The sequence below is a fragment of the Equus quagga genome, chromosome 12 (assembly GCF_021613505.1).
Source record: "Equus quagga isolate Etosha38 chromosome 12, UCLA_HA_Equagga_1.0, whole genome shotgun sequence".
NCBI lineage: Eukaryota > Metazoa > Chordata > Mammalia > Perissodactyla > Equidae > Equus > Equus quagga.
The window spans coordinates 15,219,893-15,237,097 of NC_060278.1; the positions used below are offsets into that span (position 1 = coordinate 15,219,893).

At 36.2% G+C, this 17,205-nt stretch overlaps 1 protein-coding gene across 1 annotated transcript in view; it reads right to left on the minus strand.

The window, feature by feature from the left end:
- Positions 1-17,205, minus strand: part of MALRD1 (MAM and LDL receptor class A domain containing 1) — a 640,183-nt gene that overhangs the window by 523,612 nt on the left and 99,366 nt on the right. The window contains exon 14 of the mRNA XM_046679849.1: positions 9,730-9,850. Within this exon, the coding sequence (XP_046535805.1) occupies positions 9,730-9,850 (121 nt within the window). The remainder of the gene's footprint in view (positions 1-9,729; positions 9,851-17,205) is intronic.

A 17,205-nucleotide genomic window follows, 5' to 3' on the forward strand; every position in this document is an offset into this window, starting at 1 on the left:
TAAGGCCCCCTGTAATTCACTCCAGAGACCTCAAGGGGTGAGCAACATCTTTATGCTTTCCTGCCATGCTCCAGAATGGCAGTATCTCCCAGAGACAAACTTGTATATGTGTCTGGTACCCCAGTTTTTGTGTCTGTCACCCAGGGGATGCCCAGTGATTACCTAGCTCTGGTGGCCAGCACGGCTTGCATTCCTGGGTCCCATTGGACTGTAACCAACAGAGAGAGAGTTCTTGGTTGGCTACCAACCCAGGGCACTGCATAGACAGCAAACCAAAACACACTCCCAGTTTCTCTGTGAAAGACACCTATTTGCTTGTCCTGGAGCTTTGTCCTGAAAAGCAGGCTCCTGGTTTGGCACAAATTTAGAGGCCTACCGAGGTGCACTCTTCAGACAGAAGTCAGTAGATGTCATCTTTTCACTTTCCTTCTGAATCACTCCAGGTTGCCAGTATCTCCTTGAAAGGAACTTTACTTTCACCTGGCATCCTGATTTTTGCAACTGCTGCTTAGAGAACACCTCTAGATCACCTGGCTCTGGTAGCCAGCAGGACTTATATTTGCAGTGTACAAAGACTATATATATTTGCATATTTTAAAAGCTGCTGCCTAAGGGTCTGGCTTCCAGTCAGCCTTGAATCTAGGTACTAAAGGGACTTAGGGAAAAACATAAAGTAGACCAACATTTGCACTGTAGAGGTCCCGGAAGGAGAGGAGAGAGAGAAAAGGGCAGAAAACTTATTTGAAGAAATAATAGCTGAAAAATTCCCTAACCTGGGGAGGAAAACAGACATCCAGATCCAAGAAGACCACAGCATCCAAATAAGATAAACCTGAAGAGACCCACACCAAAACCATTATAATCAAAATGTCAAAAGTTAAGGACAAGGAGAGAATCTGACAAGCAGCAAGAGAAAAACAACTTGTTACATAGAAGAGAACTCCCATAAGACTATCAGCATATTTTTCAGCAGAAATTTTGCAGGCCAGAATGAAGTGGCAAGATGTATTCAAAGTGCTGAAAGAAAAAAACTTCCAACCAAAAATGCTCTATCTGGCAAAGTTGTTCTTCAGAATTAAGAGTGACAAAGAGTTTTCCAGACAAGCAAAAGCTAAAGTTCAGCCCCAGTAAACCATCTTTACAAGAAATGTTAGAGACTTCTTTAAGGTGAAAAGAAATGGTGCTAATTAATAACAAGGAAACATATACATATGAAAGTATAAATCTCGCTGATAAAGAAAAATATATAGTAAAATTTGAAATAATTGAATGTGGTAAAGGTGGTGGATTAATCACTTCTAAAGCTAGTATGAACAAAAGTAGTAAAAATAACTATAATGATAACAATTAGTTAAGAGACCCACAAGATAGAAAGATGTAAAATATATCAAAAACATGAAACGTGAGGGTGGGGAAGAGCAAAAATATAGAGCTTTAGAATTCATTCAAACTTAAGTTGCTATCAACTTAAGATAGACTGTTATAAATCCAAGTAGTTAGATGCAGGCCTTATGGTAACCATAAAGCAAAAGACCTATACTAGATACATAAAAGATAAAGAAAAAGAATCTAAGAATACCACTGCAGAAAATCTTCAAATCACAAAGGAGGAGTACAAGAAAAGAAAAAAGAAAATGAGGAACTGCAAAACAGCCAGAAAACAATTAACAAAATGGCAATAAGTACATACTTATCAATAATTACATGTAATTGAACTAAATTCTCCAATCAAAAGACACACAGTGGCTGAACAGATTAAAAAAAACAAAACGTACCTATATGCTACCTACAAGAGACTCACTTTAGATGTAAGGACATATACAGACTGAAAGTGAAGACTCAGAAAAAGATATTACATGCAAGTGGAAACCAAAAGAAAGTTGGGGTAGCTATACTTATATCAGACAAAATAGACTTTAAGACAAAAACTGTAATAGGAGACAAAGAAGGACACTACATAATGATAAAGGGGCCAATCCAACAAGTAGGTATAATATTGTAAATATTTATGCACCGAACCTAGGAGCTCCCAAATATATAAAGTAAATATCAACAGATCTAAAGGGAAAAATAGCAATACAACAATGACAGGGGAATTAATACCCCACTTTCACCAATGAATAGATGATCCAGGCAGAAAATCAAAAAGGAAACATCAGCCTTAAACAACACATTAAACCAGATAGACTTAAAAGATATATACAGAATATTCCATCCAAAAGCAACAGAATACACATTCTTCTCAAGTGTAGATGAAACATTCTCAAAGATAGACCAGTTTTGGGGAAACAAAATAAGTCTCAATAAATTTAAGAAGACTGAAATCATATCATGCATCTTTTTGAACCACAATGGCATGAAACTAGAAATAAACTACAAGAGAAAACTGGAAAATTCACAAATATGTGGATCTTACACAGTGTCCTATTGAACAACCAGAGTCAAAGAAGAAATCAAAAGAGAAATTAAAAAACACCTCAAGACAAATGAGAATGGAAATACAACATGCCAAAACTTGCAGAGTGAAGCAAAAACAGTTCTAAGAGGAAAGTTTATAGCAATAAATGCCTACCTCACTTTTATTTAACATAGGATTGGAAGTTCTAGTCAAAGCAATTAAGCAAGAAAAAGAAACAAGACAATCAAATAGGAAAGGAAGAATTAAGACTGTTACTCTTTACAGATGACAAGATATTATATGTAGAAAACCCTAAAGACTCCAACAAAAACTGTTAGAACTAATCAACAAATTAAGTAAAGTTGCAGGATACAAAATCAATATACAAAAATCTGTTGTATTTCTATACGTTAATAACAAGCTATCAGAAGGAGAAATTAAGAAAATCCTGTTTATCATTGCATCAAAAAGAATAAAATACCTAGGAATAAATTTAATAAAGGAGGAGAAAGACCTGTACACTGAAAACTGCAAGAAATTGATGAAAAAAATTGAAGACATAAACACATGAAACAATATTCTGTGCTCAGGGATTGAAAGACTTAATGTTATTAAAATGTCCATACTACTTAAAGCAATCTACAGAATCAATGTTATCCCTATCAAAATTCCAATGGCATTTTTTCACAGAAACAGAAGAAACAATCCTAAAATTTTTCTGGAACCACAAAGGATCCCAAATGGCCAAAGAAATCTTCAGAATGAAGAACAAAGCTAGAAGCATTTCACTTTCTGATTTCAAACTATATTACAAAGCTATGGTAATCCAAACAATATCATATTGACATAAAAACAGACACATAGATCAATGGAACAGAATAGAGAGCCCAGAAGTAAACCCACCCATATATAGTCAGTTAATTTCCTACAAAGGAGCCAATAATATACAATGGGGAAAGGATAGTCTCTTCAATAAATGGTGTTGGAAATACCAGACAGCCACACACAAAAGAATGAAGCTAGACTATTATCTTACACCATACACAAAAGTTAACTCAAAATGTATTAAAGACCTGAACATAAGACCTAAAACCACAAAAATTCTAGAAGAAAATATAGGTAGGAAGCTCCTTGATATTGGTCTTGGAGATGATTTTTTGGATTTGACACCAAAGGCAACAAAAGCAAAGATCAACAAGTGGGACTACATCAAACTAAAAAGCTTTTGCACAGCAAAGAAAACCATAAACAAAATGAAAAGGCAATCTAACGAATAGGAGAATATACGTGCAAGTCATATATCTGATAAGGGGTTAATATACAATATATGGTCATGCATTGCTTAGCTATGGGGATATGTTCTAAGAAATTCGTTGTTAGGTGATTTCATCATTGTGCAAACACCATAGAGTGTACTTACATAAACCTAGATCATATAGCTGCTACACATCTAGGCTATATGGTACTAACCTTATCAGCCCACTGTCATATATGGGGTCTGTCCTTGACTGAAACATTGTCAGGCAGTGCATGACTGTATATAAAGAACTCATACAACTCAATACAATAAAAACACCTCATTAAAAAATGGGCAGAGGATCTGAATAGATAGTTTTCCAAAGAAGACACACAAATGGTCAACAGGTACATGAAAAGGTGCTCAACATCTCAAAGAGATGTCACCTCACACCTCTTAGAATGACCATTATCAAGAATACAAGAAATATCAAGTAATGGCTGGATGCAGAGAAAGGGAACCCTTGTGCACTGTTGGTGGGAATGTAAATTGGTGCAGCCACTAAGAAAAACAGTATGGAGGTTCCTCAAAAAATTAAAAATAGAACTAGCATATCCAGCAATTCCACTTCCTGGTTGTGATGTTATGATTCATAATAAACAATATATATTTGGTCTTTGTCCTCATTTCTGGCACAGAGCTCGGAAAATTCTTGGAATCTCCTAAGTGTTGAGAGTGACGAAGGTGTCTTGTGTTACGTTAATGAAGTGACTTTTGTAAAGCAGTTATGGATAGGGGCTGGTTGCCAATAGAGCTAACCATGTGATTAGAGGACTGGAACTTTCAGTCCCACCCCCTGACCTCCAGGGAGGGGAGAAGGGCTAGTTGTTGAACTGGTTGCCAATGGCTAATGATTTAATCAATCATCCCTGTGTAATGAGGCCTCCATTAAAACCCAAAGGATGGAGTTCTAAGAGCTTCCAGTTGGTGAACACCTGGAGGTGATGGGAGAGTGGCACACCTGGAGAGGACATGGACGCTCCACGCACTTTTCCCATATCTTGCCCTATGCATCTCTTCCATCTAGCTGCTCTTGAGTTATATCCCTTTATAATAAACTGGTGATCTAGTAAGTAAAATGTTTCTCTGAGTTCTGTGAGATGCTCTAGCAAATTAATCAAACCCAAAGAGGGTGTCCTGGGAACCTCTGACTCAGAGCCAGTCAGTCAGAAGCACAGCTAACAACCTGAGCTTGGGACAGGTGTGAAGTGGAGGAGGCAAGGTGGGTAGACTTGTAGGACTGAACCCTTAACCTGTGGAACCTGATGGTATCTCCAGGTAGACAGCGTCAGAATTGAGATGAATTGTAAGGCATTTAGCTGGTGTCCTGAGCATTGCTTGTTGATGTGGGGAACTCCACCTCACCACAGTGGAACTGAGTCCAAGGAACCCAAAAGATAGGTATTTATCTGAAGAAAATGAAACGCTAACTCAAAAAGACATATGCATCTCTACGTTCATTGTAGCATTATTTACAATAGCTAAGATAAGAAAATAAACTAAGTAACTATCAATGGATGAATGGATAAAGAAAATGTGATATATATATGTGTGTGTGTGTGTTTGTGTATACAGTGGAACATTATTCAGCCATAACAAAAGGAAATCTGGCAATTTGTGACAACTTGGATGGACCTTGAGGGCATTATGCTAAGTGAAGTAAGTCTGACAGAGAAAGACAAATACCATATGATCTCACTGATATGTGGAATCTAAAAAAAAAACCAACAACAATAACAAAAACAAAAACCAAGCTCATAGATACAGAGAACAGATTGGCGGCTGCTAGAGGCAGGGGTGAGGGGTGGGCAAAACGGGCGAAGGGGGTCCAAAGGTACAAACTTCCAGTTATAAAATAAATAAGTCATGAGGGTGTAATGTACAGCATGGTGGCTATAGTTTGTAATACTGTACTGCATATTTGAAAGTTGCTAAGAGTAAATCTTAAAAGTTCTCATTATAAGAAAAAATATTTTGCAACTATCTACGGTGACAGATGCTAACTAGACATTGTTATAATCATTTTGCAATATAAACAAATATCAAATCATTATGTTGTACATCTGAAACTAATATAATGTTATATGTCAATTATACTTCAATAAAAATAGCAATTTTTAAAAATTTAAAAAAAGAAATATCAATTAGCAATTATACTCCTAAACACTTGAGGATCTATGAAGCATAATCTTCAGAGGGCAGATTTAAAAGGTCATGTAAACATTTTTATGAAAAATGATAAACAGAACCATCTATATGTAAACACTGCCCAAACATCTATTTAATAATCATAAGCTGGATAAAAACTAGACACATTATTACATCCAACATAAAAAAATCATGCTGACGATTACTATATTATTGCTATATTTGGTCTTGATAAGATATGCTTAGTTAACCATAAGGGAATAATTTAATTTCAGTAAAAACTCTAGTTGGCCTTCTTGGTTGTTGTTGAAGAAAACAATGAGAAATTTAAGAGTATCTCACTACTTTTCTAATGTTCCTGACTTGCTGAAAATAAGCATTAAAGAATGCATGGCACATAGTAGGCACTTAATAAATACCTGTTGAATAAAAATCAGTCTGTTTCACATGACTAGGGCTGGAGCATCACTTAGAACTCCTCTTGTAACCTTGTGTAGTTTGGCTGAGAGGCTAAGTTGAGCTAGGACTCTCATGACATTTGGGGCTTTACTAAGTTGAGAATAGCAAGTAATAAATCTTTTATTGTTACAGGTCATTGAGAGCTAACTCCAGAAATTTCCATCCAAAAATGATTAGTTTCATATCATAATTTTATAAATGTACAGAGTAAAAATTAGTATACAACAGACTGAGTTCCAAAAAAAATAAATTCTTGCTGAGACATTATCCGCCTTCTATAGAATACATTCTCTAACTCAGAGTCACAATAAGCAATTTGTGTACACCTCTACTCTAGTTATAACTATCAAATCTCCATATCTCTCACCTAACAGACTAAGTTTCTTGAGGGAAATGACCACACTTTACTCTTCACTGAATGTATTGGTATAGACACTCAATAAAGGTTTTTTGTGAGTCACACCATGGCCACTGTGCCAATGTATCAGAGTTCAACAATGTCTCTGATTTTTCTCATCATTCTGATGTGTTTTCTGCATGGATTGCTGGAAGAGTCTCTCCAACTCTGTGCTCCACCACACCTCATGAATATGTCCATGCCCCACCATTGTCTTGACTGAAAACTACCTTGGGTTTCATTTCAGGTACGGGTAGTCAATAAAATGTGAAACTCCCGTAATCTTCCCTTTTGCCTGTCTTCATTGTCTTCAATAGCACTCATATAAATACTTTTATAAAATCTGATCCACCAACACCCTCCTTCTTTTCCTTCTTTATTAATTTTCCAGGGATGCTAGGATAACTTGAGAGTCATACAAGTACAATGCAGAAAGAATGGATGCACTACCTTGGAGAAACTCAAAGGAAATTCTCACAGATTTAAAAATATAAAGAACTAACCATGATCTATAGTTTTATGACAAAATTATTTGTAGGTGCACTATAGCTTGAAAGAACATTCTTAAGCATTATACAACCCTCTGCCATTAATTGTACTGGAATGGCAAGTGTTTAGAATAACAGCAAGCATTTTCATGATCTCAAAAAGAATTTAACAAAGGAATGTTTCTAATACGTTCTCCTTCTTGTCTTTTGAGTTCTATCATGCATTTATTTCAGATTTTATATGCCAATACACCAAAACTGAAAGTTAAAGAGATGTCGTCATTCATTGCTACTGTTTTAAAGCTGATCTGGTTTGCTTTCGTCTGCAAGTCATTTCGGTTGTGTAGAGGTCTCAGTTCTGACTGTCTTCATTAAACAACACTCACTTGAGTAGTAAGCACGTTGCACTCAGAGAGTAAACGTGTACACATAAATCTCAGCCCAGGGAGTCAGTACTTTCACTCACCACAATTGGCTTCCTCCGTGTCCCTTGGGCAGTCAGACGTAAGATCATAGAACTTGCTGGATGAAGAATAGTCTGCATCCTCAAGGGGCACAAATCCAGCTTCGAAATTAAGAGGTGGAGAGGATATAACATCTTCTTGACCTTCGACAAATAAAGGAAACGCATAATTGTCTAGGAATACTAGTTTTTAAACATGCCGAAGATGACGAAGCCGGATAAAAGGCCAAATCAGAGCACAATTAGCTCTTTTCAGTTAGCCTATGGTGCTCCAAATGTAAACACAAAGCTAATGCGTTCAGGATTGCTGTGAAGAGGCTTTAATTCACAGGGGCTCAGCAACTCTCTGGCCATTCGCTCCTACGAATATAATATAATTCGCCATCCGTAGGAAAAGGCACATTTTTTTAACTCTCCTTGCAGTCCTGTCCCTAAATTTCTGCCAGGTAGTAATACTGAATTCCATAAAGGACATCCTGTAATTGCCTATTGGACAAGTTTGCAAAAACAGTTAAGAATTTTTTTTTTTCTTTGTGTAAAAGCTTTGGCCTTCAGGAATAATTTATAAAATTTTGGCCTGATTGGAATTATGCTCTAACCAACTGAGCTGGAGTTCAGATTGAAGCACATATAAATGAGTTTTGAGTGAATTTATGAAAAGAATTCTCTGTAAGTGAGATCAAGTACTCTCAGACACTTCTGCTGAGGTTAATTTTAGTGATAATTTAAAATCTTTAACCAGACTTTTGCCTCCCATTACATTCTCTTCAGTGTCAACTTTAATGCCTTCCCACTATTCCAATTCTGGTGATGTGGTATTTGATTAGGAGAAGGAAAATGTTTAATCAAATAACAGAAATAAGGTAATACTGGTTAACCCTCCAAAATTCATTAATCATCAAATATGCTATACTACATTCTTCACAGTCTGTCAGAACCACACACATACACAGCTTATAAAGACGCACGGCTTAAACTTCTTATAAACTCAGGACGCAGATTCTGAATAATGTAAATACATATTAACACAATATAAAGTTAGCACATAGAATTATGCAACCTCACCAATGAAAGATGTCTTTAATAAAGGACCTGTAATGAAAAGTCCTTTAACTCAAGTCTCAATCCAGAATTGTTTCTCCCATATCATCCTTGATTAGTGTATTTAACTCCTGCAAGAATGCAACTTTTCCTCTAACAAAAATATGTTGTTTAAAGAAATATAACTTCAGAATACGTGATGTGCCTGATTTCCACATGCAAATAACTTTCATGTATAGAGATTAAGAAAAATGAAATGTGACAGTTTCAGGTAACATTTTTAATATTGTCTATTTATTAATTGAGATCTGTGGGTAGGAGTTGTCACAGAAAAACACCAATTACTGTTCGAAAGACAAAGTAACTGCATGCACAGTGTAGACAGCTCCAATGCAATCTCTGAACCTAAGTAATGGTTAAATTTTCAAAAATGCCTGTTCAACTATTTGGGATCCATTTTTATGACAATCTTCCTGTCCCTTAACTGAAATTCTCTACAAAATATGTAGTCAAAGAATTAGCCAAACTGCATCTGTTTCTTGAAAATATCATGTTGTGAACTTAAACACAGAATTTTAGGTTCAAGTTTGAAATTTTTGGCTGTCCTTAGTCATTTTACTAAACACGATAATTTTTCTTTGAACTCCTCAGTGATTCTGAAACTTGAATGTCATTACATATTCATTTGAAGTGCCCAGGAAAATTAAAATAGAATTGAATTTTTATATAAATGTTTTTAAAACATGCAAAATAATTAAAATTCATAATTTTTATAATTAAAAAATTTGTATGTGACAGTTTTAACCACAAGCATAGAATATTATTGGAAGACAGCCTAAGGCCTAGACTGTGAGATATCATATTTCTACCTTTTTAACAAAATAGTTTTAGTTTTCAAGGACATGTGATATAATCCACATCCTAGTATTAGGTTTTAGTTATATTATTGAAGGATTCTAATATATTTTATATTTTGATATATAGGAGAAATAATTATTTCAATACTCAAAATTATAATAACCACAAGAAAAAACTTACCTTTGTTTTGTACGCTGGTACCTGGAAGTGACTTATGCGAAATTTCACATTCTTGGGATATACTGATGTCATCTAGAGCGACGGTAGCATTTGATGATAAAACAGTAGCTTCTAAAATTAACTATAATTACAGAAAGATAAAATATTAAAAAAAAAAAAACACATAAAAGTGTTGAAATAACTTTCTAGACCCAAGATGGAGCCTCCTCTGCCCCAGGTGTTATGTCAGCACACCAAAACTTAGAAGATTTTTGTGTCCCTGTAAATGCTCCACTTGACCAGAAACGCTGTATATTCAGTCAGCTAATCCCCAAACACCAAGCCAACTCTGGGCTCTTTACTATTTATTTTTGTTCCTTCTCACCCCAAACAAGTCTGTCTATGTGGCCTCAGTCAATCAGATCTTTTCTATTTTTCCCTTCCTTGTTCTTTATTCTCTATGTTTTAAGCTTTCTGTCTTCTGCCCCATTTTACATTTCTCGAAATGGAGAAATGGAGACTGTCCACTTCGTGAAGTGTTAAGCAAGGTTTGTTTGTATCACCAAAATTGTCTTCTTTAATCATTTTTGAAGAAAACAAATGTCTTACATTATTTCTTTGTGTAGAGAAGCTCATTTGCATTTGTCCCACCTTCCAATCTAATTTTAGAAAATTGTTTTGACCAGAACATTCACGTTATAAATGTATAAAGTCATAACTGCTTTGACAGCATCTGCTGTAACCTTAATATCTTAGGTAACCTTGTTTCAATTAAAAGTTGTAACATTCATCATTACTGAAGGGCTGCCTTCCCATTGGAGCCATTAAGAGTTATATGCATTTAAAATGAGCTCTTTGGGGTAATCAACTGTGTACTTTACAACTCAATTTAATTGAGATATGAATTCATTTGTAATGGGTCTGCTGGAGGCAATGATTCATTTCCATATCAGAATATTTAAATACTTGTATATATACAATGTATACATATATGGAAACCTACTTAGTGAGGTAAAGCGTACAATCAATAACCACATACGCTGGTTAATAATACTCATATGCTAAAGCACTTGGAAGTATCTAAGTTTAATTTATTCTAACACTCTGAGTAATGATGGATATAATTTTTCTTTTTTGTTAATCGCTCACCTTATTACGTTGCTACTCCACCATCTTAAAAAAAAACCAAGAAAGAAATTATGTCTGGAGTCTTAAGGATGCATAGCAGGACCAGCAGCCCAGCACACAGTTAGCAGGTGCATTTCCATCTTATCAGGGAGGATCTCTGATCTCAAAGATCTTACAACTTACTCAGTATGATACATTAAGAACTAAACTACACCTTAAGTGCTATACAAGAGATATGTATAAGATACTAAGAGAATCAAAAGAAAGCACTTTATTTCTGCCAAGAATATGAGACAGAATTTGAAAAAAGACTTAGTAAAGAGGTAATATTAAGCCTCAGTTATAATTGCAGGCTAGGATTTTGTTACTTTGAGAAACTGGTAACATAACAAGCAAAAGCAAGGAGATGTGAAAGTGTGGGGTATATTTCGAAAACTCTAGGTGTCACAGGATGATGGGTTCAAGACACACTACCCCAAAATATGGCACCTTGGCATACTGAATATTTTAAGCTGAAGGAACCTGAGAAATGGCACATGCAGGATGGACATGCCCTTCCCTTAAGGCAGATCATAAAATCCTCATGTGAGAGCTGCCCTCCTTATACCCAGAGGTATCCTTATCTGCAAAGACAAAAGGATACAGAAGAATCTAGACAGGATTCTTGCTAAGTTTCCTCCAGTTTACTACACTAGCTCACGTTCTTTCCCCTATCATATCTTTCCATGACTGTCCACTGATCACCAAACCTAGCAAAAAGACACTCACGTTTAACTGTTTTGGGGGGGTCCTCACTTCCTTTTGCAGGCTCCTATGCCAGGGGGAGTTTGTTTAAAACTTAAACAATTTTATACTCTTTTCTCATCTTAATCTGCTTTGTCAGTTTAATTTTCAGACCCAGCCAGGGACCCAAAGAGGATCAAGGAAAACTTTTTTCTCCCCTACATAGGAGCATAGAATTTAAGATTTTATAAGATTACCAAGGTAATTTGAGAATTTAAATTTCAAATTATATGTAGATGTCTTTCCCCTCCAAAACTCTTTTTCAGGATCATGCTGATTATTGTTTTATTCAACTATATTACATTACTCCCTAAAAGAGCAAAATCATTTCTTATTTTTGCTTCGGGAACCACAGCAACTTGTAAATATTGTTTAAAATCAAGTGATTACTTTTCACATCTGCAAACCCAAGGGAAGGTTTTCCAGAGAAATGCTCAACCAGCATATTTAGATTTTGGTTCTTTGATATTTTGTTTTAAAAAATAACAGAATAAATAAATATGAATCTAAGAAGAAATGTAGAAAATAGGAAAGAAGAAGTAAAGAAAAAATGGAATATAGTAATGTTTCAAAAGTTTTTATTGAGTTAATGACAGGTTACAACCTTGTGAAATTTCAGTTGTACATTATTGTTTGTAGGTGCGCCACTTCACCCTTTGTGCTCACCCCCATCCCCACCTTTCCCCTGGTAGCCACTAATCTGTTCTCTTTGTCTACATGTTTAACTTCCACATGTGAGTGGAGTCATACAGAGATTGTCTTTCTCTATCTGGTTTATTTCACTTCACATAATACCCTCAAGGTGCATCCATGTTGTTGTGAATGGGACAATTTTATTCTTTTTTATGGCTGAGTAGTTGGAATATAGTAACTTTTAAAGAATGATGATGGTATTAATAAGATCAACAGCTAACTTTCATTTAGTGCTTACTACATACAAGAGACATTCACTGGTTTTAACTCTGTGAAGGTGGTGCTATTTTCATCCTTATGTTAAGCAAAGGAAACAGAAGCTTAGAGAGTTGAAGTAAATTGGTTGAAGGTCACATATTGAGTAAGAAAAATATGTAACTTGAGCCATTAACAATTATGCTCTACTGTATCAACTATAACAAAATAGATAACTAATCTTTAGCAGATAGATGCTGCAGAACAGAGCTACCTGGCAAAGCAGGATTTAACGAGGCCCTGGATTAAGAAGGCTGAGGACACAGCAACTTTACAGAGACTAGACCAGCTTTTACTTTTGTATTATAAATCTTACCCTTCACTGAATCTTCAAATAATGTCAGGAAATTGTTATTGATTTATATCATTAACTCTGATCATGGTATCAATCATGGCGGGAAATTTCACATAAGGGTCATTTTAAAGTGAAATCTAGAATATGACACCATTATGTTTTAATACGAAACTCAAAGAAAGCAGATCAATTGGAAATCAATGAAGAGTACTCAGAAAAAGTGTCACTTCTAGATATGAAAACTAAGAACAGCAGTTAGGAAAAAAAAGTATAAATTAAATAAATAAATTTGTGTAAAAAGCTGAACATATAAAACAAACGGGCCAAGTTAAAACAGATTATAAAGAATACTATTAACTACTTGCCTTACAGTCTCCCAATAAAAGCTGCATAGGAAATGTAGGGAGCATCGAAATGTGGTAATTTGCTGTTCTTACAGAAAAACAGTAAGCCGCATCCTTTTCCACCAGAAAGAATGAAATCCCTCCCCAACTAGGTGTGCCTATTTCCTTATGAACTCAATGCAGTTGGCACTCCTGTGATGTCCACAAGAGACACCAAAAGGGTCACGCTGAAGCAGGATTTCATGGGGGCAAGGGAACACTGAGGTCATACAATCTGATGCCTTCTTCCTTCCCAATTCTGGACTGAACTGGATTACCCTATACAAACATGCCTCAGAGTTTAGTCACATTGAACTGACGGCCAGGCAATGGCTAAGGTCACTCTTAAATGTTTCAGTCTGCTAAATTTAATGTGCCAAAGAAGACTATTTTCAAGAAGATAAACTTTATATATTTGAATATTTAAAAGCTAGATTGGCTGTTTGTAGGTATAACATCTTTTCCATTGCTTGTTGATGAAAGCACGAAGTAGAACCGCACCTCGCTGGAATCCTCATGCGTATTTCCATACTTTTGAAAATACGCTTAGAGAAATCAGGTTAAAATCAAGATTATATAAGCATTTTTTTTTTCCTGTAGAGGACAAGAAATGGAAAAGAAAGGGGTACAAAGAAGACAAAAGCTACATCTTTATAGGCAAACAGATTAACATTATAAGCAAACAAAATGTTAACATTAGTTAATTCTGGGGTGTGAGTACATGGGTATTTGCCTCTCTCTGTATTTTCTACTTGTTTGAAATATTTAATAATATTCTGAGTAATATTAATGTGTTAACTAATACCGTTTGTATATATCTGTGTGTGACTGTGTGTATTTATGCATCTTGTGTGTGTGTATAAAAAACCTGAACTAATTCACACCAGAACGTTAACACGGGCCCACAATTTCTTATCTAGAGTCTTTGGGTCCAGCTGGGTTTTGAAATGTGAATAGTTCAGAGTTGAGAGTGTTACTCTAACACACATCGTGTATATTACGTGATACCCTCAGGGAGAGGAGGGCAGCACTCTATAATCAAGCCCGTCACTAAATGAACTGCCTAACGACTTCACACCGGTTCAGGCCAGGTTCAATTCTGACGTGAAATTCATTTTTCAAAAGCTTATTGCTTTCCAAATTTTAATTTTCCAAATTGGTGATTAGAGATTGTGGACCTGTAATAAGTAGCCTTTTTAATGGTGGAATTTGAGAGACTATTTCTTATTTTTCTTTTTATTCACCTGTGGTTTCTTAAACAAACCTGTACTACAGCCAAGTAACAGGATTGAATAAGAAGGAACAGAGGCACAGAATAAAACTCTTACCTTCTCAGGAGTGAATTAAACATGGCTGCAGCCTAGCAAGGAGCCAGGACCAGGGGCCGGCACCATGACATAGTGGTTAAGCTCGGTGTGCTCCACTTTGGCGGCCTGGGTTCATGGGTTTGGATCCCAGGCACAGACCTACACCACTCATCAGTCATGCTGTGGCAGCAACTCACATACAAAATAAAGAAAGATTGGCCCAGATGTTAGCTCAGGGCTAATCTTCCTCAAGCAAAACCAAAAAAAAAGGAAGATTGGCAACAGATGTTAGCTTAGGGCAAATCTTCCTCAGCAAAAACAAATTTTAAAAATTAAAAATTAAAGCAAAAAGAAGAACTCAGGACCATTCACTCCCCTCAAAGGACATCATTATTAAGCTGAGGGTGACTGATGCTGCCTGGGAACCCTCAACTGGGGAGACAGAAACGCCAACACATGGCACTGAGCCCCCACAGAGGAGAATGAAGAAAGAGAGGAGAGCAGCAGAGCAGGGCTGCTCTAGAAAAATCACAAATCTGCAGCTGTCAAATTATGACATCCTCTCAAATCATTGGTCAATCTACAAACTAGTTCACACACCACAGATAATAAACAGTAGTCTCAGTTTTCACTGCAAAGCAAAACAAAAACTAAAACCCCAAAGGAAGAAATATTAAAGAGAAAAATCTACACTGTGCTGAATGTCTTCAATAATAGTGACAGGTTAATGAGTGCCTCCAGGCCGAAAAAGGAATGGCATGCGTTTTAATTCATAATATTTCTCAAACAGCTACAATTCTAACAAAACACGTTCTGGTTTTTTTGTTTTGTTTTGTTCTTTACTAAGACTTTTAGAGCAGTTTCAGGTTTGCTGCAAAATTGAGGGGAAGATACAGAGTGTCTCCATATACCTCCAGCCCCTACACATCCACAGCCTCCTCGATCATCAATATGGCCCACCAGAGTAGAACAGTTGTTACAATTGATAAACCTACAGTGACACACCTTAATCATCCAAAGTCTATAGTTTACATTAAAGGTCAATCTTGGTGTCGTACGCTTGATGGGTTTGAACAAATGAATAATGACATGTATCCACCATCAGATCATCACACAGAGTATTTTCGCTGTCCTAAAAATCCTCTGTACTCCACCGATTCGTCCCTCCTCTCCCCCTTTCCCTCACCCCCTCAACCACTGATCCTTTTACTGTCTCCATAGTTTTCCCTTTTCCAGAATATCATATAGCTGGAATCATGTATTATGGAGCCTTTTCACATTGGCTTCTTTCATTCAGTAATATACATTTAAGTTTCCTCCATGGCTTTTCAAGGCTTGATAGCTCATTGTCTTTAGTGCTGAATAATATTCCATTGTCTGGACGTACTACAGTTCACTTATCCACTCACCAACTAAGGACATCTTGGTTTCTTCCAAGTTTTGGCAAATATGAATGAAGGTGTTACACGCAGGTGGTCATGTGCAGGTTTTTGTATGGACAAGGACATTCTGTTTTCTTCCCAATATGTCATTTAACAACACACTCTGAGAGATACTAATAAGCTACAGTCTAACTAAAAGTAAACCTAAAGAAAAGAATTTTATACAGACTATAAATACTTGAGGCAAGGGATCAAATTATTCTGATTTTGTTTGCCCTGTCACATGTAATAGAGATTGACACTAAAATGATTCCATGACTGGTCTTTATGTCAAATGTTTTCCAGCTGTTAAGAGCTACTAGATTCATGATGCTTTTGTCCACTGGGTTTGGGGGTGGAAGCATAAATACGATCCTCGAGAATCAGGGGAGTTTAGAGACCTTCACTGAGAGAAGAAACCTCTAATCATTGAGCCCAGAGTTCTGGTCAAGATGAGACTTTCTTTCAAAATAGTGGACACTAATATTTATTCAGTGTCTACTATTCCCAAACAATATCCAAGTAATAACCACAATAACAATAACAGTTAACTTTTGCGTGTTTACTTCTTGCCATATTATCTTCCATGTGCTTTACATGTATAAACCACTTAGTCCTCATATTTCTACAAAGTAGGTAATACTAATAGGAGTCAATGCTTATTCCCTATTCCTCCTGCTTCTACCTGTAGGAACTTTCTGGAAGTAACACTGCTGTTACTGACCTCTTACTCTTTGCCATGAGAGAAGAATGATTTAACTGATTGGTGATGTTAGAAGAATAAGCTGGACATGCTTAATTCACTCTCTTCTTCTCTTATTCAATGGCCCCCACCCTGCTTTGGGGAACTAGCCTGTCTTCAGGAGGCATACATTCCGATGTTATCTCTGGTTAATGGTAAAAGTTTTCCCCAAAGTGTGAGTCCTGTATTCTCTAGGAGAGTTAGTTGTTCTCTGAGTGAATCTGTTTGTCCTGGTGAAGTATTATTTTAAATATATGGCTGCAGATTCTAAAGGAATTTCCTCCAAAATATTTTGCTCTCTATCTGTTGACTTCTATATTTATCTCAGTTGGGTCATAAATGCGTACTAGATGAGGTGTGTTATTTATCAGGGGCTCCTAACACCCCAACAACAATCCTCTTCCCTCCTCATTTACAGAGGAAGAAACAGACATGGAAGGATTAAGTAACTTGCCTATGATTGTACACTTGGGCTTGAACCTCAGACTCC